Here is a 24983-nt window from a genome sequence, read left to right as displayed (position 1 = left end):
AGTTCCCCTTCTGTTAGACTGCTCTTGACAGATAAGATTCCTGAGGAAAAGTTGACCAAAAATCGTCTATTGCACTTTGTGCTTGTGTATTTTAGTGGGGAAAACACCAAAGACAGAAAGCACTACACTGCGATCAAATTCACACAGCAAAGGTGGTACATAAGTTTCCACTAAGATAAATAAACAGTCATTACCCTAAACTTGTTTCAAACCCATATTAAGTTTCCCTTCCTGTCCTCAAACAAAAAAAAATATTTTGAAGATGGTTGAAGCCAAGCTAACCCACTTCCATATTTTTTTTTCTTATTTGGATGCAAAAGGCGGTTTCCATGTGTCAAGATTATTTTTTGTTGCTCAAAAGAAAGAAAAATTATAATTAAAGGTTTGGAACAATTTGTAGTGTTTAAATTTGGGTTTTTGAGTGTAATGCTCCACTTTTGCTCCACAGATGTTTTGTAAATGTATTTACAGATGTATCATTTATACACAGCAGACTAACAATTATGCTGTATTTCCTTTTTCATGTGAAGTGTGTTGCTGAACTACCACAACAGACAAATTTAAAAGGTTTCACTGAATGATGCTTAATGCATTTAAAAACTTTATTTACAGTTAAAACGCACCAATCGTGTTGCAAAAAAAATGTGACAATCCACAGTAAACAGTACAAATTATTGCACCCAGTGCCCATGTTAATTTTTAGTCCAGTTTCAGACAAAAAGAAGAATTTTCATCAGTGACCGCTTCACTGTAATGCAGAACAATACAAGATTTAGGCCTGTTGGCACATGCAGAACAAAAAGTCAGTGCTCGAGCCAGTGTTAGTATCCAGGAAATCCAAAGCTCACAGAACGAGCTACATTTCGGCCCACAAGCTTCCTCTTAGCCTTGGGAAGGGACCCTGGTTGGCAGGACTGCTGCGGGGAGGTAGCAGCCAGTCTGGCCTCCTTCAGTTCTCTATTAAAGAAATAAATAAAATGTATTGCAATTACAATGTCTGCGAGCAGCAATGATTAGTACTGCTTTTTTCTCAGTCCTCAAAGATAGTATAATGTCATAACTTGCCTTTCCAGCATAGCTGTTCTGAATTTCTCCACATTTAGCTCTTTGCGAAGCTGTGTAGCAAGTTTTCCAGCTCTCTCCTTACATAGAACATCATGCCGACACAAAGCTGTTGCAGATGGCCTTGCAGTAGGATCAGGATCTAATAGTGACTATCAAGTACACAATAATCCATATGGTTGTCAATCGGGAGTCATATATTACTTCACTGTAAACAAACTCAAAAACGGCAGCACATTCATGAGAATTCTAAAGAAGAGGAACCAAAAACTAAAACTGAAACTACATTAACAGCATTGGACAGTTGATTTTATGCCCTCTGCTGGCAATCATGTTTTTGTTAGACGAGAAAACCATGTCATATACTTTGATACTTACATGAAATCAGATCTTCATGAATGTTATTGCTAAAACCTTTTAGAGGTTTCTATAGCAAGTAAACTAATGATTTGAAGAACTTCTTATAAGAAAAAAGTTCTCAAGAGACTAGTATAGACTAGGTAGGGTTGCAATAAACAATTATTTTATAAACTTGCTGAGTATTTTGAGTGGTTACACATGGCATCTCTTTCTTTTCTTTTCTTTTTTGTTTAGGGTCATGTAAATCTTACCCACACTTTTGCCTCATTTGCACACGAGATTTCTTTACACAATTTCTTTTATTAGACTACATCTGGAAACGGTTTTGTCCAACAGCACCTCACTGGTCAAACTGTATTATTGCAGGCCTGCACATTAAAGGGATAGTTAAACTAAAACTCGAAATTATCATTTACGCTCTCTCTTTATTTTCATATTATGAATGTCAATGGTTACAGGCTTCTACTATTCAAAATATCTTGTGTTTTACAGGGCAAAAGAAAACATTTGCTGAGTAAATGGCAGAATTTTCTTTTTGTGTGAACTATCCCTTTAAGTTGTAAGATGACTGAACAAAAACATTTGGAGTCACTATATTCAGTCAATATACAGCCATATAACAGGGAACTTAATAAATTACTCAAATATGCAGTTTATTAAAACAGTACCTTTAGAAGGTCTTTAAAGAGTGCTGGTAACTCATGTGGCAGGTTGGGTAGTTCTCCTTGCCTCAATCTGTGCCAATCATCCCCATTCTGGGGAAGTGGTGAAGCACCTGCAGCCAACAACACTGTCAGACCCAGCGCAAAAATATCTGCTTTAGGAAGATGCGTGTAGTCCTGTGAAAGAGAAAATTCACCTCATGAACCACTGGTCATGTCTAGAATTAGCATTAGCTTCTTTTAACATGCAGAAATACAAGCTTGACACTGACAGAGCTCAAACTGACCTCTCGCAGGACCTCATAAGCCAGAAAGCGACTGTCCCCTTCCTCTACCTGAGGGCTTGAGATGGACGTTACATGACCCAGGTCACCTAAATAATAAGATAAAGATAAAATTTAATTGAAAGTTGTTACTGTTTTTACCAATAATATAGCCATGGAGATCAAAAACAAAAATGTCAATGTAAATTTTGTAATAAATAAAAATAAATAATAATAAATATAAAAATAAGTTAAATAAAATAAAATACATAAAACACAAATAAATCAATAAAAATAAAAAATATATTAAAAAAAATAAAATAAAAAAAATTAATTCAAACAAAACAAAATTGCTAGACTTGTAACGTTAAATTTGTTTGGCTGAAATATCAGCTAAAGAATAAAACTCTTTTTCACACAAAACTAGTAGCTAGTCATGTCACTGTCAATTGCCATTGTTATTTTGGATGTCAAGTTATCGCATAATTCTACAGAGTGAATGTGCAAATATGCAGGCATGAACCATTTCCAAATTCCAAATCAGCCTTTAAAATCTTCAACTCAAATTGTTCTAAAAAGTTTGTGTTTTTAGGCGTTTGAAATGTGGTTATGGTGTGAATGAATGACAAAAATGCTTCAAGTAGGTGTTGTGTTTTTAGTTAAAAATCATGTCAGGTAAATGCCCCCTGTTTTGAGTTTCAGCTTTTTCTTATTGACTACAATTTATTTGGGTTTCAAAAAATACACTTAATTTTATCAATATGAATAAAAAGGCAAATAGAAAGTCACCAATTTTATATACAACTCCAGAAGAGTGGCTTTCATCCTCTTCTTCACTATCTCCCTCTCCACCAGCACTCAAGGTGGATCGACGACAGATGAAAATATTACCTGAAAGGAACGGAAATTCATTGAACTTTAGGTGCATGTGGAAAAAAAGCAAAGGAGAAACAGTTAAAGTTGTACAAAGCTTACTCGGTTTGATGTCAAGATGCACCAGGCCTGAGTTGTGGATGTACTTGAGCCCCATGGAGACCTGTAGGAGCAGATCCCTGAGCTCGGGAACGCTGAAGAACTCCCCTTGCTCTCTCTTTTCAGTTATAGCATCATGAAGGCTGCCACCTATAGTACAAAAATCACCCAAGAAAATACCCCAAGTCTAATAAACAAAAACATGACCATCCTCGTAGTTTCATGACAATCCCTTCCTACCATCACAGTACTCATTCTGTATAATCATATGGTCATCTTCAGCCCATGCAGAGTAGTATCGGACAACATGAGGGTGATGGCCCAACACAGCATGGGCGTACACTTCCTTCAAGGCAAGCTGCCTGAAAAAAAAAAAAAAAAGTTACATTTGAGATCAATTATTTATCAAGGAAGCACAAAATTCCTAGCCATAAACAGCTGTTCTTTGAAATAAGTGTTTTAAAAAAATGGACCTTTTTCACAAACTGGCAGCATAATGTGTGCAACATTGGAAAAAAAAATAATAAAAAGAGCTTAAGAAACAACAGACTTAACACACAAAACTTGTTTTGAGTACATTTTATATTTAAGAAAATTTAGTATATGTATTTAGTCTTCTCAGAGGGCAAGTAAACAAGTATAGACATTTTAAATGTACTGTGGTCATTAACATGTCCTGCTTGTTATCAAACTATTTCATAACTGTAAGAAGAGGCAATTCAATCACAACTTAATGTTAAAACGGCTATCATAACATTATCAATACGCGGCTTTTTTGGATTCTCAAAAGCTACAGAAATTAAAGATGTAAAACAGGAAGTTTGTTTTTGTTTACATTCCTCAAAATGGTCTATTGATTACATTATTTGCAGTATTTAGAGGAAAGATTGTGGGTGCACCTGCAGGGACTCTGATTAGTGGAATTTTTGTACAGAATATAGAGTCATAGTTTCTATGGCAAAACAAAGCAAAAAGATGGGTTCAACAACACCATATACAAAAAAATCAACAACCTGTCCACACAAGTAATCTGACTTTAGGAGATCACTATTATTCTTACCCATTAAGTTTTTTTTTAACCATCATTTACAAATTTCACTTGTAAAAATCCTGTAAGTGTGAAAAAGGTCCATTTAGGGAAAATTAGAATTTTAAGTGGCTGGCAGTGCTGACTCACTCATTAGCGGAGCCTGCGATTGGCCTGCGAGAGCGCTTGATGGCGTACATGCAACCATCCAACCTCTTCACACATCGATACACGGAACCAAACTCGCCCACGCCAATGCAGGCCAGCTCTAGAAACTCACTCTCGTAACGCGACAGCATGCGGGCTGACACTGCTGGCCTCTGAAGGCCAACAGATGGGAGACGTTGCAAGAGAACACAGAGATTTGCCAAAGCTTTTGTGGGATTATGAAGCCTTACAAAAATACTACATAGAAATACAAGATAGAACAATGACGTACCTTCGAGGGGAGGAAGAAACTTTCATCCTCGGATGAATTCTGAATTTCTTTAGATCTGTTGAAATAAAAGCACCTCAATGTCAATTTAGTAACACAACGGGCATCGCTGAGATGAAAGACAAGTGTTACCTTGGTCCATAGTCCTCATCATCATCACTCCTTTGACTCTTTCTCTTGTAGTGTTCACTGTTTCTGCGCACGGTGTCTGGTGTAAAAGGATTAATGTTCACTGAAGGAACTCGTTCAAATGCAGTAGACAGGCGTAGGAATCGCTGACTGCGACACGTTTTGCTGCTAGAGCAAGGCATCGTTGATTTAGACAGCAAACTCTGTGGGTGGAGGAAGTAAACAACTCTTTGTAAGGTCAAATTTATTGATACTACAAAACCATACACCAGACGGTCACCACATCAAGGTTTACATGAAACCAAAGCACAACCAAGATTACTTTTGGTGTGCTGGGCGAGTCACAAAGTCGAAGCTTTTTCCAGGCAGCATATGGTATGGGAGAGGTAGGGACTGAAGGAGAAACTGTGATGCTTCTGTTACGGTGTCGTTGTATCCGGGGTGTCCGGCAGGGGCTTCTAAGGGGGACACTCTTGTGTGTCCATTCATCAAAACTATTGTCACTGCTGTCCTCCTCCCAGCTGCTGGAGAAGTTCAGATGCTGCTGCGTTGCATTCACAGAGGCCATTTCAGACCACTGCAGTCAGAGGAGAAAAAGATCATATTTTAGGATAGAGGTGACAGATGACCAATATCATTTGTATGGTATAAGTATTATAAAAACAGCCATCCAGATGTTTTAAAAAAAATATGAACTTAAAATTTACAACCAGACACAAAGTCCATCACAAGCTTGATACCTCGGTATCTCAAAAATGTCTATTGTGCATGCTACACCAAAATAGATAGATATATATTGAAGTCACCTTCATAATCTACTGCTTTGAATGAAACTCAGTTCCAGCTTACCGTGAGATGAGCTCACATGCCACCACGCTAAAAAAAATGGCGCGTCAGCGTTAATGAGGTCCTTTAACAATGGGCGGAAATGCTCGTCCCATAATTAACCGCAAACTAGTAACGTATTTTGATTCCGGTCACTTTAAACATTTGTTCGGAGATTGTTTCGGAGCCATACACTGAATTATTCATTATCATTATACAAGGAATGCGTGATAGTCACAGTCATCACATACTGTATATTAATGTTACCTTTATTAAAATTTAGTTCCTCGGAAGTGACAATATGCGTTCATCAGTCAACCAATGAAATACGCTTCTCAACGCTCAATCAAATGCTACTGGTTCGTGCAGTAGTCAAGGCAAGTAAAGTAGTTTCCGATTGGGATGAACAACTTTGCAGACTATTTATTTAGCAATTTTATTTTTATTTTTAATTAAACAAAAAATCAATAAAAACATAAATGACAAATGTACATATTTAAAAATATAAACTGGTAACGTTTAGCAACTTAAATATTTTTTAAAAGTTCAAAATAAAGAGATAGACAGAAAGACAGACAGACAGACAGATAGATAGATAGATAGATAGATAGATAGATAGATAGATAGATAGATAGATAGATGTGGTTTCTAAACAATTGCAATATGACTTCTGATGAACGTTTATAGTCGTCAGAGTCATCAGCATATTTATTTTAGGGAACAGCGCACACAGACAACATCACACTATTTATTTTTCGGGCGGGAGGAGGTTGATCGCAATAAAAACCTTTAGCACCACGTGAGCGGAAGTGTGTGACATCATCAAAACAGTGTCGACAGCGTACGCCTGGGCAGCGTCTGTTCAGCTGTCTGGATTTACTACATTTCAGGACCGTTTGAATCGCAAGCGCTATGTTCCGTTTCACGCGTCGCGTTTGTGGCTCAGACTGACTGCTCATCACCGAGCGTTACTTTGTTTATTTCCACCTTTATCAGTATCGATAAACAAGAGTATGGTTGAGCAGTCGGATCGCGCTCCGCTGCTGGACTGGGAGGAGATCCCCCCGGCCGAACTTGCTCCATCGGTTCCATCACCGGACACTGGCGATTCATTACAGTCCGGGCTATCAAGTTACCCAACTGAGGCCACATTAGGGGCAGATATCACCTTGAACACGAGCCCGACGAGACCGAGCAGTGTAGCAGCTGTTCATTCTCCTCATAAACAGCACAGCGGCCCGGGAGGAGATGCTCTAGCTGAGGAGGATGAGCCGGGAGACTGCGCCTTCCACGGGCTCTCGGTCAGGGACCGCAGGATTACTGGATGGGAAGAGAAAGATCAAATCGTTGCTGTGTTTGTGGTCACTTTCGACACAAGATCGGGTAAGGGTAATTGTAAAGTGTGAAGTAAAATGTCAATTGAGTTATTGAGGTAATGTGGCAGCCGCAAATAAGGATGCTATAACATGCCAAAAGCCAGCCTGCTGAAAGGGGTGGTTATTTTTTCTTCAAAAGTCGTCCTTTTTGCAGTTATTCGCCTCATTTTCTAATTATGAGATTAAATACTTCATTTTTGTGACATTTTAAGCACTATTTTTAGCTGTATTATCTTGTCAGATGGTCATCAAAACATCAATACCAAAAATATTTCCTAAAGATTTGGAATAAAGAAACATAAAAATATTTATTTTTATCATCCAAATTTATTACATAAATTATCATTTGAAAAAAAAAGCAATCTGTAAAAGTTTTACATTAAAAACTGGAGCCTATTGTCATTTATTAGGCAAATAACAAAGTAGCCAGCACATTTAACTTTCCTTCAGTCACAATTTGGCTACTTTAATAAAATATAATTAAAACATAATAATAATAATAATAATAATAATACATGTAGAGCTTCACAATTTTCTAGCCTCTCTTGTAAAAAAAAAGTACATTTGAAAATTCATGGACAACAACAATAGCCAAAATAGTATTCAAATCTATTTTATTATGGACCGCTTTTAGTGCTTCATGCCTTTTTATTGGTCATTTTATGTTTCAAGAATAAGGTCCAAGATGAAGAATAAAAGTTACTTGCAAAATGTTTTCTCTATTAAAAAAACAATACAGTAGCGAAAAATGTCTTCACTTACGTCAAAATGTATGTTTTCTTGCACAGCTGAATGTTGGACTCATAAAAAATATTTGTTGGCATTGGCCAAAAACTGATTAGCTGAAGTCACACTGAAGCAACAGCCAACGGAGGATTCCACATGGTCTTAAAGCCTTTTTTGATGGGTTATTTTACTATTTTTGATGGCATAGCAGTCAGACAAATAAGCTTACGGATGGAACAAATTCTGGACCTTTGTCAGTGGGGTGGGTCTTCCGAACCCTCCCCCCCCCCTTCCCCCCCCCCTTCCCCCCCCTGGCTACGGGCCTGTATAAGACGTATCTGTTTTTTTATTTCTTACAGATGTGACTTTTGTGTGAAAACCTGTTTAAAGCTAAATTTGTAATCTGTTGATTTGTATAACATCAGCAGAATGGCTTCATATACTAATACTAGTCCTGTATAATGTTTCCACAGCATGACAAAAAAAGAAAAATGGGTAACTGTGACTTTATACGTCTCATTATGTTTTTCTTCTCTCAAACCACAGAGGAAAAGTCTGAGTTTCATGATTTGAGTCCACAATTTTGAGTTATTTTACAGCTTGGAAAAAATTCTAGTTGTAAAATTGAATTCCCTCAGAATCACAAGAAATAAACAAAAATAATTTAATATAAAGAGTAAAATAAAATATAATATACAAATATTATATACTTTTTATATTAATTTTAGTATTTTTCATTTATTCATTGATCTTAAATTCAGCTCTTTATTTATTTTTTATTTTGAGTTTTCAAAAGAAAATGCATATATAACTTATTTAATCTCTCATACAGAAAGAGACTTACAGATCTTATGTTTTCTTCCCTTTACCTCTACCAACAACAACAACTATAAACAGTAAAACATAGAGAGTTACAAATCCTTTAGAATATATCCTTTAAAGAAAAAAATATATATATTTAGACACATATAATTACATTTAAAAGTTACAATTCAAGTAAAATCCAGGCTTATTGGTAAAATATACTCAATCTATTTACTCCAAATTAGAAAAAAATATTCAGTCTGTGTTCTTAATGAAAAAGATAATTTTCCCATGACATATATAGTGTGCATTGTATCAATCCATTCTTCAACTGTTAATGACTTTAATTTTACCCATTTCTTTTGTAAATACTTTTTCACTAGCTGCCAGAGGAATAAATAACAGTTTCCTGTCTTTATTAATGCATCCATCTAAATTTATATTAATTCAGTTCTTTAAATTCAGAAACTGAAAACATGCTAATCATACAAGTGCTACAACTGCATTTACTTTTATTTATGTGCGTGACATAAGAGTTTCGTCACATGTAATAACACATGCAAGTAAATGAATGGAGAATAAAGTGAGAGTATTATAAGTCATCCAGCTACTGTACTGCTTTTAACACACTTCCTCTATTACTCACACAGCTGAGAAAAGCTTTTAGAAAGTTTCTGTGTTCTTATGCAAACAGTATTATTCAACCAGGGCCAATGGCTTTATAGTTGTTTACTAAGTCCCACGCTGTGTTTTTTTTTTGTTATTTACAGGGAACATGATAGAATGGTGCCTACCTCATGATGTCAACCTGGAAGGAGTAGAGTTCAAGTCTATGGCCAGCGGCTCCCATCGGATCTCAAGTGACTTCATGTAAGAGTCACATTTATAAATAAATTCCATTTCATTCAAAAAAGGCTGAGCCAGGCCCGGCGCCAGGATATCAGAACTGAGGGGGCATTTTAAATCCACTAGACCTGGAGGCTGATTTTGGTCTCTCTTGTTCCTTTCATTTAGGCTATTTATTCACATTTATTATTACTTTACTTTGTTACTGACCTAAGGCAGTAATATATACGTTTTAATAGTAATAATAACAGTTTCGCTATTACTGATTTTATTAATGATGGTAATGCAACGATACCGCTTATTAATGCAGACGGATCATGGCTTTAGTGCCAAACGAGTGCTTTAAATCATATGTTATTCTCCTTTTTATTTCCGTTTTATTTCAAATAACAGGCATATGAACGTTTAAAGTTTTAGGTAAAGACGTCAAATTATGCCCACACATGCAAGCTGACCTAAGATCAGACTATTCGTATAACCGGTAAATAAATATAAAGAAATCAGCTTAACCGAGTCATCACACTTCACGTAGCCTATTACCCAACAAACATCAGTGTTAGGGAAAAGCTAAATGTTACAATCTAATGTCATTCAAAACAATTACTTAGTTACATTTTAAGGCATTAGTGTAGACAGAAAAATACCTGAAAAGATACCAAAATTCACATGTTATTACCGTGAAAATTTGTTTGGCACAGATAACACGCAGCTCAGGCTATAACTTTTTTAATAATTTTAAATGTAAAAAAATAAAGATTTATCTTAGGCTATCATAAATGTGTTTTTTCGTGATATTGTCTGGTTGTCATCTGTAAATCATCATAAACCACTAGGTTACTAGGCCTACCCGTCATTTTATTTATTTATTAAGCCTATTTTAATAACTTGTTTTCAGGTTATTTTCATTTTAGGGCCATGAGCTACAAGTCAAAACAATTGCGATATGCTGACTGTATTTTAGCTCTTAAAATAGATCTACAATATATTTTATGTTGTTTAATTTTGCATGAGCAAATAGCAGTATAGCCTAAATTACATATTTTTAAAAGATTATTATTCAGCCTACCTGCAGCATGTGAGAAGTTTCTCGGTTGATCCGCGGTAAATCCACTTAAGCACTATATTCCATTTATAACACTGCAAACTTGACTTCGCAGGCCGATCATCTTTAAACGCAAAAGGCATTTATTAAGTGTTATACCTTGACTGCTGCTGCATAATGGGATATTTCTCTACACAACTGTAAAAGTGCGCTTTTTAGCAATGTCAAAATGAAAGCAAACATTCAAAAGGGTTCTGCGTTTTGTCAATTTTAGCTTAATTGTAATCATATTAATAACAATATTAATTAATAAATTAAAATATTATTTATAGTGTAGCCTACTGCGGGAAAACACTGCCTACTGTTTTTATTAAAACATTTTTATTAGGCTGCATCTTCCCGAATAACTAATGTGAAAATGGCACTTGCGTCTCTGCTAAAATTAATTTAACAGCAAATTTCTTCTGCCTTTCTTCCTTTTAGAGCTCAAGAGAGTTGTGTTTAAAGAATTAGCTAACCAAAACATGTAATTAATTAAGCTGCTCCTATCATGTCACCCACTTTTCTCCCGTGTGAGTTGAGTGCGCCTCCATCGCCGTGTGCGCGTTTATTTAGGCACCTGACCTGACGCGGGGACCGGATCTCTGAACTATAGGACTAGCTTTAATCTCACAATTTTCGTAATTTAATTGCTATGTCATATATTTTAAAATATTTAAACGTGTGTTCTAAAGGTTGGAACGCAGGAGTGTTAGTAATTAATGACTGAAAGAATTTTCAGTTTTGAGTGAACAATCCTTTATGAAAACTTGGGGGGGGGGGGGGGGGGGGGGGGCACAAATTCTTTCTGAGGGAGCATTATATATATATATATATATATATATATATATATATATGTATATGTTATAAAAAAACTGAGGCTACTTCGTTTCTCTGTATCGGGCATTTAAAAAAAAAAACACTGTATGGTGTTTATCTGTCATTATGTTACATTTTAATTAGCAACCTGTTAATGCACTACATCAGGGGTGTCCAAACTTTTTTAAACGAAGGGCCAAAATCCAAATATCATTAAGAGCTGTGGGCCGAAGGTAATAAATATACCAAACTATATTACATCAAATTTACCATGTGTCATTTCCTAATTCATTTAATAATATTTCAATATAAATAGAAAACATAACTTTAAATCGTATTAACTAGTAAAGTATAACTTTTTAAATTGTAACTTATTGAAATAAAAACGTAAACATTCACATTTCTAACGCACACTGTAAAAAAGTTGACTCAGCTTCAAATTATAAGGCAACAAACTTCAGGACATTTTTTTAGTTTACTCAACTTAAATCGAATCAAGTGCAGTAATTGGGTTGAAAGTTGAGTCAACTCAAAAATGTTGCTTTAAAATGTTATGTTGAGTCAACTTTTGTTACAGTGGAGTGGAGTTCAATGCTGAATACACTAGTCAAGCAGAATCTGCCTTTGACTTGATTTGCTCTCCAAAGTCTTCATTGTCAGGTGACAGTATGTACATTTAAACTAAATCTGAATAATTTACACCATTTCATTGAAACATTTAATTTCAGTTAGCTTTAAACAATAAAACAAACAAAGGGTTACATTAAATTTGAATTGAAAATCTCGAAAGGATTCCCATCATTCTCCCTCTCTTTTTAGATGGGATGGCGGGCCTCATCAAAGGTTACAATGGGCCAACTTTGGCCCCTGAGCCCTAGTTCGGGCATCTCTGCACTACATGTTCTGAATTCTGTGTTACATAAAATTTGTTTTTGATGGGTTTGTCACATTTATTATCTTATCATGCCATCATGAGGTAAAACTGCTTGATTAGTGATTGGTTACACATCTTTGTGCATATAGCTATATCAAGAGATCAGTTCATATTTAGCATGCTCGTCTCTTTTTGTAGATATTTCCGCAAAGGCTGTTACTTTGGACTAGCGTGCTTTGCTAACATGCCTGTGGAGAGTGAGCTGGAACGTGGAGCGAGGATGAAATCTGTCGGGATCTTGTCTCCTTCATACACATTGTTATACCGTTATATGCACTTCTTAGAAAACCAAGTCCGGTGAGAGTCTTTTGTCAAGTCTCCTCTTTGCACGCATGGTTTCTATTTTAAGATGTCGTTAAGTATTAAACATAAGACCTGAGCTGCATGTGATTTATTTATTGTTTTATGTTGACTTAAGTTCATCTCTTATTCAGTTAATGTAATAATGTGAAGCATGCCAAAATTGTAATTTGTAAAAATGCGTCATGATTAATTGTGCTCAAAATGTTTGTTGTGTAATGTCTGCCTCTAAATAAAGCAACTTCCTGTTTGGTGCAACACACTGTTTAAAAACATTACTTGTTTTCTGCCTGTGTATTTCGACAGGCACCAGTTGCAGTGTCCAGGCCAATACTCTCCACTGGAGGCTTTTTATGAGGATAAAAAGGCAGTGTTGCCTTCGGGAGGAAATGGTTTGGTCACAGCTTGCCCAACCAGTGCTCTTGCACCCATAGTCAACCGCTGCATGCATCCAGAGATGAAGGTTTGAAGTTAAACATATTAAATGGTGAAGCAGTCCGATTTCAGAAGTACTAAATCTATTCATTTTCTCCATAGGGAAATAGATTTTTTTAAACAATAACTGATAAAACTTTAAAAAGAGATCTGTTGTGTGGTTATTCATGCTTTTTTAAAATGGAGTTAACTTGTTAACAAAGGTTCAGTGGCGGAGCCATGCCTCACTTTGCCTCCTTAACCAATCACCTACTCCTTTAAACTAATTTAAGGAAGACCATCGCTCTAGCACTGTTCTTCTCATTCTTTAAACCTACCCTCCCTCCCTCCCTCCATTTCCACGATTTTCCATTCACAATCCTATAACCCTCTTCACTCCTACATGTAGGTTGAATCGGGGGGTCCAATCACTCTCACGATTACAAAGACAGTACCCCCACTCTGAGTTTCTGAACAAAGTAGGATGCCCAATCAACCTACCCACTTGTTTACCAGTCATCCTCTTACTCCCCTTCCACTTCATCCCACTGTTCTCCTACCATCCCTTTCATCCCTACAGTAAAGTTTTAAGTTAAAGTGTGGCATGGGCCATGCTGGTGAACAATATATTCACACAATTTTTTAAACAATTACACTTAGGAGCTAGATTAGCACAGAAAAATGACATAACTCATGATTCTTAGTGGAAAATTCCATCAATTAGAGAACAGCAGTGTGCAAAACATCATTAGCCCCACAAACTCCCATGAAGCAATAAAAAAATCATCCAGATCTCTCTAAGTTCTTAAATTACTTAAATATTTGTATACACATTCATTTCGGAAATAGCATTGAAATGTATTGTTTTTACAACAATCATCTTTAAATTAATTTCCGTATTAAATCTGTAAGCCTTGTACCTTTGACTCTTTCTCCAAAGTTTGTAATTTATGATTCTCTTTTTAGATTGCTGGTTTGATTCAATTTGATGATTCATCAATTCATCAAATTTAACTTTTCTAAAAAAAATTGCCAATATTTTTGTTGTTGCTGTATTTCCTATGGGAAATTAATGGGAATAGAACTTCCAAACCAGACATTAAGGTTGTATGTCCACCGAAGCGTTTTTGCACTTACAAAAACTCTTATACTCTACTAGTTCGCTTGAGTGTGCGCATCAAATGTGACGTCGTCACTGTGTTTGCAAAGGTTCATTTTGGGTGAGCGCGACATGATTTCGGCTGGCGGAGCACACACATTTTTTTGAGCAAATAGTTTGCGCAGCGCCACGTTTCATTTAGAGTTAAATATGAAACACTTTGAAGAGACATCTATATGATCAGTCCATGCGTGATCATAGGGATAACCACAATAATTATTGGCTAGAAATTGCAAGAGCTTGGAAAAGAATGAAAGTTTTTGTAAAGGTTTGGAAAAACTTGTGGGAAAAGTTTGTTAAAACCAAAAGGAGAGGCCATGCCAAAAGTGGAGCCCCAGGTGGTTTTATTATTACAGAATGTTTTGAAGTAACAGATTATTTCTTTGATAACTGGAAAAGAATATTTGAATCGGTTTACAGTATGCTGATGCCCTAGTTTTAGGCTTTTTTTAGGCTTGGTGATAATGGTCTGAATTTTTGAATCATTATTGCCTTTTTAGATTATAAGTAGAGGACAAACTAGCCAGGCAGTAATGTGTCATTTGAGGAGTTGGCTAAATAAAAAAAATGAAAAACGTCAGTGTTTTTTAATAAGTTTACTTTATTTGGCTTTTATTCTTACGATAATAAAAATATATGTGTAGATCAACCCATGTTCTGTTGTCATTAATATTTAACTTTAATAGGTAGAACTGTCCGAGATATGAACAAAAGCAAGTGAAAGTTTGATTTAAAAAAAAACGTGAATGATTATAAAAATCTTTCTAATCATTAAAATAAATTCTAAAAAGTAATAATACAAATTTGTTTAAAAACCTTGAACGATATTAACGATATGACGTAGTATCCGTCTGACTTTACAGTGTTTTTTTTTTTTTTTTTTACTGTCCCCTGTCATTTTAAAGAATATCACAACGGTGAACTTGTCAAGTATAAAAGCCTCGTCCTCATCCATGAGGGCAGTGCAGTAAGGCATAGAGCCTGTGTTTTACGGTCAGCAATTTGCTTTTTTAAAAGCAGTTGGGGAAACAGGCATATTTAGAACAGTGCTCACGTTTCTACAGCACAAAAACACTTCCGTGGACATTTACTTTAATGCACTCTATTTTCTGTTGCACTATTTTCTGTTACTGATCAAAGCTCCTGTTTCTTGAAAAAGTTCTCCATTACTCATATTTTTACAGTAGTATTTGTAATAGATAATTCATATTTTACCCCTTTCAAACACATTTTTTTATTTTTTATAAATCTAAGCCAGGCCACTCTGAATTTGATGTTACTGATTATTCAGGATGATTTACTTCAGGTTTCTCCAGCAGCAGCATAAACATGAGAAAGTTCAGTTTCATGAAAACAGGAAAACCTATTATGAGAAAAATTTCTCTGTCTGCAAACCACAAGAACCTCCATTGTTAAAGAAGAATTTCACATATGCAGATACTGTTGTTGAAAAATATGCTGATGTGTACTTCAGCACAGAACTAGATTTGATTATGCTGTTTGTTAAATAAAGCCTTGTTCTGTCTTGAAGATAGACTTTTTAAATCTGTGTTTGATTTTCGTGATTATAGTTGGTTCAAAGATGTAAGAAGAACAAATTTATAACATATCAGTTATTTTTTTCTACATGGAAAGCATATTAAATACAATTTTGAAATAAAGTTGCAATCATTATTTAGTGTAACATATACAGCTTATAAGTACATATTATTAGTCCCTTGAATTATTAGCCCTTTTGTTTATTTTTTTCCCCAATTTCTGTTTAACGGAGAAATTTTTCCAACACATTTTATTAGTTTTAATAACTCATTTCTAACAATTGATTTCTTTTATCTGTCATGATGACAGTAAATAATATTTTACTACATATTTTTCAAGACACTTCTATACAGCTTAAAGTAGCATTTAAAGGCTTAACTAGGTTAACTAGGGTAACTAGGCAGGTTAGGGTAATTAGGCAAGCTATTGTATAACGATGGTTTGCTCTGTAGACTATCGAAAAAAATATTGCTTAAGGACGCTAATAATTTTGACCTTAAAATGAATTAAAAAATATTTAAAACTGCTTTTATTCTAGCTGAAATAAAACAATTAAGACTTAGAGAAAATATATTATCAGACATACTTTGAAAATGTCCTTGCTCTGTTAAAACATCATTTGTGAAATATTTAAAAAAGAAAAAAAAAATTCAAAGGGAGGCGAATAGTTCTGACTTCAACTGTATATGAAACAGCATAGCTATTCTGACATGTCTTCTTTAAATTATATACAAGATTAGTAATGTAAAATAACTTTAGATTTAAATTTAAAAATAAATATTGCTGAGAAATGGGTAAAAATTGGTTTGAAGAATAGTGGTAAAGTAAATATATCACATGTTATATTTTGGAGCTGGACTGTTATCCTTTAGTAGGATCTTTCAATACATCATCAAATGATGAATCTTCTAAATCTGCCTGACAAGATTTATTCAATTTAGTAAGTGTCTTCTGTAAATCATTTTAAAAATGTATGATATTCTTTAATTTTTTGTTCAGAACCGTTTTTGTTCAGAAAACCCCTTTGCCCCATTAACATTTCTTAAAATTTCAGGTAAATAAAAACAAATGTATAGCAAGTGCACAAAGTTATACAAGAACTAAAACAATTTAAATGTGGAATATTTCTTTAATAATTTACAAATAAATTTTATAAAATTGAAAACTGAAATTGCTCTTTGAACTATTTTTTTTAAATGACTCTTGGTAAAAAGGTTTAATTGCATTTGAAAATATTGGTCAATATTACATTTTATTATTTTCTAATATTTAAAATATTTCCCAGAGATGGGTTGCGGCTGGAAGGGCATCCGCTGCGTAAAAACTTGCTGGATAAGTTGGTGGTTCATTCCGCTGTGGCGACCGCGGATTTATAAAGGGACTAAGCCGACAAGAAAATGAATGAATGAATGAATGAATATTTAAAATAGTAATATAATTAATTCAAACTTATTTTATTATGTGAACTAAAAGCTTTCAAGTTTTTTTATATTCTCATATTAAACATGCTCGCTTGATTAATATGCAGTTTGTCTAAATGTGAGTCTCTTAATCAGAAATCTGAAGCAACTGATCATGCATAATCGCTTTTCTCATCTTTGTCCATCAGATCACACACCCGGCTGGCTGCATGTCCCAGTTCATCCGCTTCTTTGGAGAGCAGATTATGGTTCTTTGGAAGTTTGCTTTGCTCAGGAAACGCATCCTCATTTTCTCTCCTCCTCCCGTCGGTGTGGTCTGCTATCGGGGTGAGTGTGAAATCCACTTTTTATGCACATTGAAACATACATCAGCTGCCAAAATCCAGTAATAATGTACAATTACATTTATATTTCTGGGTGTGCTCATTGATTTATTTATAACTGTATATCAAATTGGAATGTTTTCAGAAAATAACTTAATATTATTTTTCTTTTTTTATGTTTGTGGCTCGTCTCTCTTAGTTTATTGTTGCTGCTGCCTTGCTAATGTGTCCATTCCTGGGATGGGTGTGTCTGTTCCGGAGTTTCGCCCCTTCTTCTACATCAATGTTGCTGACATCCCTGCTCTTGAGACTGAACTGTCTTATGTGGCCTGTAAGTGTCTCTACTTAGTGAAGTTGATTGCAAAATTCATAATTCTGAAGTCTAATGCTGTGTCCCGATTCGCAAACTTGTACTACACCCTAAAAGTATGCAAGCTTTGGAGCATACTACTTCCATAACGGTCTTTTAACAGATCGTTATGTTGCTTGGGTACATTGCCTGTCATTTCGACACTTTATCCACATTTCTTTCATATTTAATTACCTACCTTATTGGAGAAGCAGCAGGCTTATCTGGCATTCGAGAGTCTTTTATGCAGAGAAATCTACTTAAGTGTTAGAAAGTTAATATCCAAACATATCTTTATATAAGTTTAGTATTGTTGTTGCAGATGAAAATATGATTGAAATATTTTCCTGTTCGTGTAACGGAGGCCAGCTAGTGTGTGCTGTGCTGGTAAACCTCACTCCTCTGACCTCTAAAGGTGCTCTAGCGACAGATGCTAAGGGCCATGGTCTTTAGCCTTCTCGGTAGAGAACCTGACTCCCATGCGGAAGGTCGCCGGTTCGATACCAGCTCGGAGCGGGTTGGGTGGCGTAGGACCGGCTGGGTTACAATGGTGCCGTGACCCGGATGGGAGTAAGGTTTAGGGGGGTGAGTGTAACGGAGACCAGCTAGTGTGTGCGTGTGCTGTGCAGGTAAACCTCACTCCTCTGACCTCTAAAGGTGCTCTAGCGACAGATGCTAAAGGCCATTCTTAAGCCTCCTTGTTAGAGCAACCGACTCCCATGCGGAAGGTTGCCGTTTCGATACCAGCTCGGAGCGGGTTGTGTGGCGTAGGACCGGCAGGGTTACATTGGCTAGATATTAATTACTAGTAATTTAAACAACTTTAATGAAGCCTCTCTACTTGGCGGTTGGTCTTGTGTGTCTCTCATGTTTGCTGTTTATTTACACTTTTTTTACCCGCGTTTGTAGGTCTAATACAATTCTCATTCAACGCACAATGTATTGTGGGCTGTATTAGCAGTTTAATTATGGATGGTTCTACACTTATAATTTTTGGAGGAAATAGTAGACCATTTGGGAACCTTTGACATACTGATTTCAACTTACTATGGTTTAGGACATACTAATTCTATTTTCAAATACTATTTAGGATGGATAGTATGCGAATTGGGATGCAGCATGAGGCTACATTATTAACTGAAAAAAAGCCAAAATTGCAATATGTCTGTGCGTTTATCAAATCACTAACACTGATTTTTGTTAAGTTAATATTAATACATTCTTGCACCTGAACAAGTCATTATCTACTGGTGTTTCCATTGACATTCACAGTAAACATTTCTCTATTGGTCACAAACGCTGTGTCTGGATCGCTGCAGTGTTTCAACTCTAGAACCCAATCAGGGCAAAAAGTCTTTAAACCTTTAAAGGCTTTACAGTACATTTGAAAAGTTTTCATAGCGCTTCACTTTTTCCACATTTTTTATGTTGCAGCCTAATTCCAAAATGGATTAAATTCATTTATTTCCTCAAAATTGAAAAAACCACATGTACAGAAGTATTCACAGCCTTTGCTCAATACTTTGTTGATGCACCTTTGGCACCAATTACAGCCTTAAGTCTTTTTGAATATGATGCCACAAGCTTGACACACTTGTCTTTGGCAGTTTTTGCCCATTCTTATTTGCAGTACCTTTCAAGCTCTATCAGGTTGGATGGGAAGCGACGGTGTACATCCGTTTTCAGATTTCTCCAGAGATGTTCAATAGGATTTAGGTCTGGGCTCTGGCTGGGCCATTTAAGGGACATTCACAGAGTTGCTTTGAAGCCACTCCATTGATATTTTGGCGGTGTGCATTGGGTAATTGTCCTGCTGAAAGATGAACCGTCGCCCCAGTCTGAGGTCAAGAGCACTCTGAAGCAGGTTTTCATTCAGGATGTCTCTGTACATTGCTGCATTCATCTTTCCCTCTATCCTGACTAGTCTTCCAGTATCTGCTGCTGAAAAACATCCCCACAGCATGATGCTGCCACCACCATGCTTCACTGTAGGGATGTATTAGTCTGGTGATGAGCGGTGCCTGGTTTTTTTCAAATGTAACGCCTGACATTCATTCCAAAGAGTTCAGTTTTAGTCTCATCAGAACAGAGAATTTTGCTTTTTTATGGTCTGAAAGTCCTCCCGATGCCTTTTGGCAAATTCCAGGCAGGGGGCGGCTTCTGTCTGGCCATTATACCATGCAGGCCTGATTGGTGAATTGCTGCACAGATGGTTGTCCTCCTGTAAGGTTCTTCTCTCTCCACAGAAGAACGCTGGAGCTCAGACAGTGTGACCATTGGGTTATTGATCACCTCCCTGACTAGGGCCCTTCTCCCCTGATCACTCAGCTTAGATGGCCAACCAGCTCTAGGATGATTCCTGGTGGTTCCAAAAATCTTTCACTTATGGATGATGGAGGCCAATGTGCTCATTGGAACTTTCAAAGCAGCAAAAATGTTTCAGTAACCTTCCCCAGCCTTGTACCTCCAGACAGTCCTGTCTCGGAGGTCTACAGGCAATTCCTTTGTCTTTATGCTTGGTTTGTGCTTTGACATGCACTGTCAACCGTGGAACCTAATAAAGACAGGTGTATGCCTTTTCAAATTATGTCCAATCAACTGAATTTACCACAGGTGAACTCCAATAAAGCTGTTGAAACATCTCAAGAATGATCAGTGAAAACAGAAAGTACCTGAGCTCAATTTAGAGCTTCACGGCAAAGGCTGTGAATGCTCACGTACGTGAGATTTTTCATTTTTTTTTTGTTTTTAATAAAGTTGCAACAATTTCAAAAAATCTTTTTTTCTCATTGTCATTATGGGGTATTGTGTGTAGAATTTTGAATAAATAAATTAATTTAATCCATTTTAATCCAAGGCCGTAACATTAAAAAATATTAAAAAGTGAAGCGCTATGAATACTTTCTGGATGCACTGTAAATGCTTCAGATTTTTATTGCTTCAGCTGCAATGAAATTACTATATTTGGGATTGTATTTACACATGTGCTGTGGTTGTATGTTTGGATATACAGTTAAAGTCAGAATTATTAGCCCCACTGTATTATTAGAGCTGTATTTTCCCCCCAATTTCTGCTTAACAGAGAGAAGATTTCACATTTCTAATAATATTAGATTTAATAACTAATTTCTAATAACTGTTTAATTTTGTCTTTGGCATGATGACAGTAAATAATGTTTTACCAGATATTTTTCAAGACACTGCACAGCTTAAAGTGACATTTAAAGGCTTAACTAGGTTAATTAGGTTAACTAGGCAGGTTAGGGTAATTAGGCAAGTTATTGTATAATGATTGTTTGTTCTGTAGACAAAAAAAAAAATTTAGCTTAAAGGGGCTAATAATTTTGTCCCAAAAATGGTGTTAAAAAAATAATAACTGCTTTTATTCTAGCAGAAATAAAACAAATAAGACTTTCTCCAGAAGAAAAAATATTATCAGACATAGCACAAGTACACTATGTTTGGTTTAAAGATTAACAAAGAAGAAGCATTAGGAGTCCCTGCAGTTTTCAGTCCAAATAAATGTAGACAATTCCTTTTTGAAAATTAACATATTAAAACAGAGATTTTATCATTTTACAGTCATAATATAAAATAAAAAATGATCTTTTTCTTAAATACTGTTTTATTTTACAGTGAAAATAAAATATAAATGTATGTTTATCAAAAATGTAACTGTAGGTTATTCAAAATGTAACTGTGTATGTAAGATGGCATTTTGAGGTTTTCTTTTGTGTTCTCAGGTACCACAGAGAAGATCTTTGAGGAAAAGAAGGAGCTGTATGATGTGTACATTGACAATCAGAACGTGAAGACGCACAGAGAGAGTCTCCAGCCTCTGCTTCGACTCAACAGTGCAGACAGAGAGAAGTATCGCAAGCTCTGTGAGCAAAGGTACCAACATCTGAACCTCTTATGAGAAAGAAAAAACAATAAAAGTATGTATTTCCACAGGCATATGATCATATCAATGGGTTTCAGGCAGTTGCTGCTGTACTCTCAGGAGGTGGATGGAGATTGCACATCCAATGAGGAAGACCTCTTCATTCTGTGAGTGATGAATTAGGATCCTAAATGTAAATGTAAATGTACACACCTGAGCACAGATTATTATAACAGCAGGGAAGTGAAGTGAGCACCTATTAGCACCCTGTGACATTTTCCATACTATTTTCTATATTCTTCCTTGTCATTTGTTTGATATTTGTGAAATCCAAACTAGATTATCTTCAGTTTAGACAAAACGTTAATCAATAACAAATAATATGAATAAAACAAAGAGCTTACCAAAATGGTTGTAGGGTGGGGCTTAGAAATGCTGCTTTAGAGTTTTCAGACCCAACTTGATGGACAAAACAATGACTGCATTTCAGCATAATGTCATCTTCTAGTGGTCATTTCATATTTTGTAGTACAGTGGTCCCTTGTTTATTTGGGGAGTTGCATTTTAAAAATAACTTGTGATAGGCAAAATCCCCGAAGTAGACCGCTTTATTTTTCACAAATATTATAGAGGTTTTAAGGCTGTAAAACCCCTCACTACACATTATCCAATTTCAGTTAGGCATTAACATTTTCACACTTCTCTTATTTAAACACTCAAAGTTCAAATTTGCGTAGAAAAATAAGTCCAGTATTCAGGGCTTGACTTTTATGATCACCAGCCACTGTGGCTAGTAGTTTTTCCAACATTACTAGCCACTCGCCATTTTCACTAGCCACAATTTTGTTGTTGGGAAAATATGTTTTATATGCATAAATTTGACTTTGGCAGGCTAAAATTACATGATTTAAGTTTTTTGTTTAGATATTTTTCATTGATTTTCAGTTTTTTAAATGGGAAAGAACAACAATACAAACCCCAAACCCATACCAATCCAACAGCGCTCAAATTAGCCAAAAATGAACAAATATACAATTGTACATGTAGGTTTAAATACAAACAAATAATAATAATAACAATAAGTAAAAATAAAAACAAATAAAATAAAAATAAACTAAAATAAATTTAATAAATAAATTTTACAAACATGTAACCATACATGCCATATGTACAGCAAATGATTTAAGGTTTTTGTTCTGTTTTTTTTTTTTTTTTTCAGTTGAATAAAATACTTCTTAAAAATAGGTTAAAAATCATTCTCGTGAACCCAATCTTGTGTCTCTTCACACCCTAAATAAGTATGTATTTTCACTCCAGGTTCTTCATGGAGCAGAACAACCGAATCTTCCAGACCCTGTCTGAGGTGGCGGTGAGTGCCGATCCAACCCTGACTGCTGAGCACGTGCGAGCCATGGGGCTGGATCCTCAAGGCGATCGCGGCTTCCTTGTGGACCTGCTGGAAATCTACGGCATCGACGTCATGCTGGTTATCGACAACCCCTGCTGCCCGTAAGACCCTCCGTCTCTGCCCCTCTCTCTGGAGTCCTGTTTTCTGTTCGGGCTTAAATTCACATCCTACTGATCACCTGCTTGTCTTTTCTTTCTTTTCTCTGGCTTGGCTTTCTCAGGAGCCACTCCTGACCCCTCTGGACCACACTGATACTGCCAACACCAACAACCCAAGTCCGTCTACAGGCTTTTTCGCGCAGCCAGTGGCGTCTTTCTGCTTCTCTGTCTATCTGTGTGCTTTGTATTCTACCAGCCATCTTGGATTTCTTCTCAACTCTGCCTAAGCTTGTTTCCAAACATGATCTCTGTGCCTCTTTATTCCTGCTTTTTCAATCTGTGGTCTTCAGTTGTGACTTTGTTTTTCTAGCCAGTGCTGTTTGGGGGAACTGATGTGATGTCCCCTATGGATATAAATCTGCTTGGACACCAGAGAATTGGAATAACGGTCCATCATTTCCTGGATCTACATGTTTTTTTTGTTTGTTTGCTGGGAACAACGGTTTAACGTCTGCTCTGAATGTCATATATTATGTATTTCTAAAAAGTTTGATGGTTGTTCATATTACACACTACTGTAACGGTGAGGATTTTCACAGTCTTCGCCACAACAATTCAATCATGTACATGTGAGAAGTCATTTCATTTGGGGAAGAACCTGGGCAAAGTCAAAAGTCAGTGTGTTATTTGTGATCTGTTGTGCATGGACTAATAGACACAAGTTTGGCTGCTGTAGTTTGACACGACATTTATTAATGTTCATGAATGGGAATGAACCACAATGTAGGAGGGTTTCAGTCATCCTTGTTTAACTCTTCAAATGTTAACTAATGAATGTGACTGACCTTTCAATGCTGTCTACACCTGTTCGAGATGTTTCTGTTATATTACACACACACACACACACACACACACTGAACAGGTATCACTGTACTAAAAACAAATTAAATGGAGCATAGAATGTGCATTTGTTTATCCCGGATAGGCCTATAATCATTGTCATCATTGGTATTGAATGTAAATTGTACATTTAATGCTCCGGTTGATGCACACAGACGCTGCATTCATCTTTCTGAAGAAATGAATGTGATTTCTGACTTTCTAATCGGTCAATGCTCATGGTTATTTTTTGTTGTGTATATATTTGGGTTTGTCATTTAAATGTGTTTGAGTTGATCATTGCTGGATGACAGCAGAAAGACTGAGCTGATTGACAGTGGTTGTGTTTATATGTTCGTTCTATAAAGCCTAACTGGATGTTTAATAATTCATTGAGCTGCATTAATAGAATAGAATATCTAAATGGAAAAGGATTTACCCATTCATTTTACTGTCAGTTTCACTGTCCATCTAATTTTCAACATGCCAACAAATGTGACATTCGACTTTTGGAATTGAGTGCAGGCACTCAGGCTTGATGGAGAAAAGTTATTTAAATCACCTAAATAAAATATTTAAATGAATAATAAATAATACTATTGCTTACAAACTAAATTTGATTAAATGTGAGTTTCGTTTTTACATTTCTAATAAATCAGAGAGAATTCTTCTGCATTATTATTATTCAGACCATCCTCTTGTAGGATGTGGTTTGGTTATGTTAAGAGTTTGATTGTGATTGAATGAAGAATGTATATGAAGCAGCCGTGTAACATAACTGTACAGGATGAATTGTCTGGTTTTGTGTATGTGTGATTTTCTTTTTTGCTTTTTGTCAGTTATTAAGTGTTACACAAGTCTTTGTCACAATAACAAGCTAAATGAATG

At 35.8% G+C, this 24983-nt stretch overlaps 2 protein-coding genes across 4 annotated transcripts; one reads left to right on the top strand and one right to left on the bottom strand.

The window, feature by feature from the left end:
* Positions 1-578: 578 nt before the first annotated feature.
* Positions 579-6094, bottom strand: wee2 (WEE2 oocyte meiosis inhibiting kinase). 3 transcript variants are annotated; one of them, XM_073928915.1, is made up of 12 exons: positions 6004-6094; positions 5234-5488; positions 4915-5114; positions 4786-4840; positions 4497-4666; positions 3560-3681; positions 3323-3469; positions 3137-3238; positions 2372-2457; positions 2091-2261; positions 1066-1214; positions 579-957 (listed from the first exon to the last, which is right to left on the bottom strand). In XM_073928915.1, the coding sequence occupies exons 2-12, from the start codon at positions 5477-5479 to the stop codon at positions 822-824; spliced, it is 1584 nt and encodes a 527-aa protein (XP_073785016.1). In that variant the 5' UTR covers positions 5480-5488; positions 6004-6094; the 3' UTR covers positions 579-821. The 3 variants fall into 3 exon arrangements, with proteins under 3 accessions (XP_073785016.1, NP_001032299.2, NP_001038367.1); NM_001037222.2 differs by lacking the exon at positions 6004-6094 and adding an exon at positions 5761-5855; NM_001044902.1 differs by lacking the exon at positions 6004-6094 and adding an exon at positions 5718-5794.
* Positions 6095-6749: 655 nt separating this feature from the next.
* Positions 6750-23223, top strand: dennd11 (DENN domain containing 11). The gene is made up of 9 exons (NM_001044347.1): positions 6750-7119; positions 9413-9512; positions 12461-12619; positions 12929-13085; positions 17344-17482; positions 17678-17809; positions 21571-21721; positions 21809-21877; positions 23028-23223. The coding sequence occupies exons 1-9, from the start codon at positions 6750-6752 to the stop codon at positions 23221-23223; spliced, it is 1473 nt and encodes a 490-aa protein (NP_001037812.1).
* The last annotated feature ends 1760 nt before the right edge of the window (positions 23224-24983 follow it).

Source organism: Danio rerio, chromosome 18 (genome assembly GCF_049306965.1).
Source record: "Danio rerio strain Tuebingen ecotype United States chromosome 18, GRCz12tu, whole genome shotgun sequence".
Taxonomy (NCBI): Eukaryota; Metazoa; Chordata; class Actinopteri; order Cypriniformes; family Danionidae; genus Danio; species Danio rerio.
The sequence above is the reverse complement of the archived record's forward strand: the minus strand, read 5'-3'. Positions and strand labels throughout refer to the sequence as shown.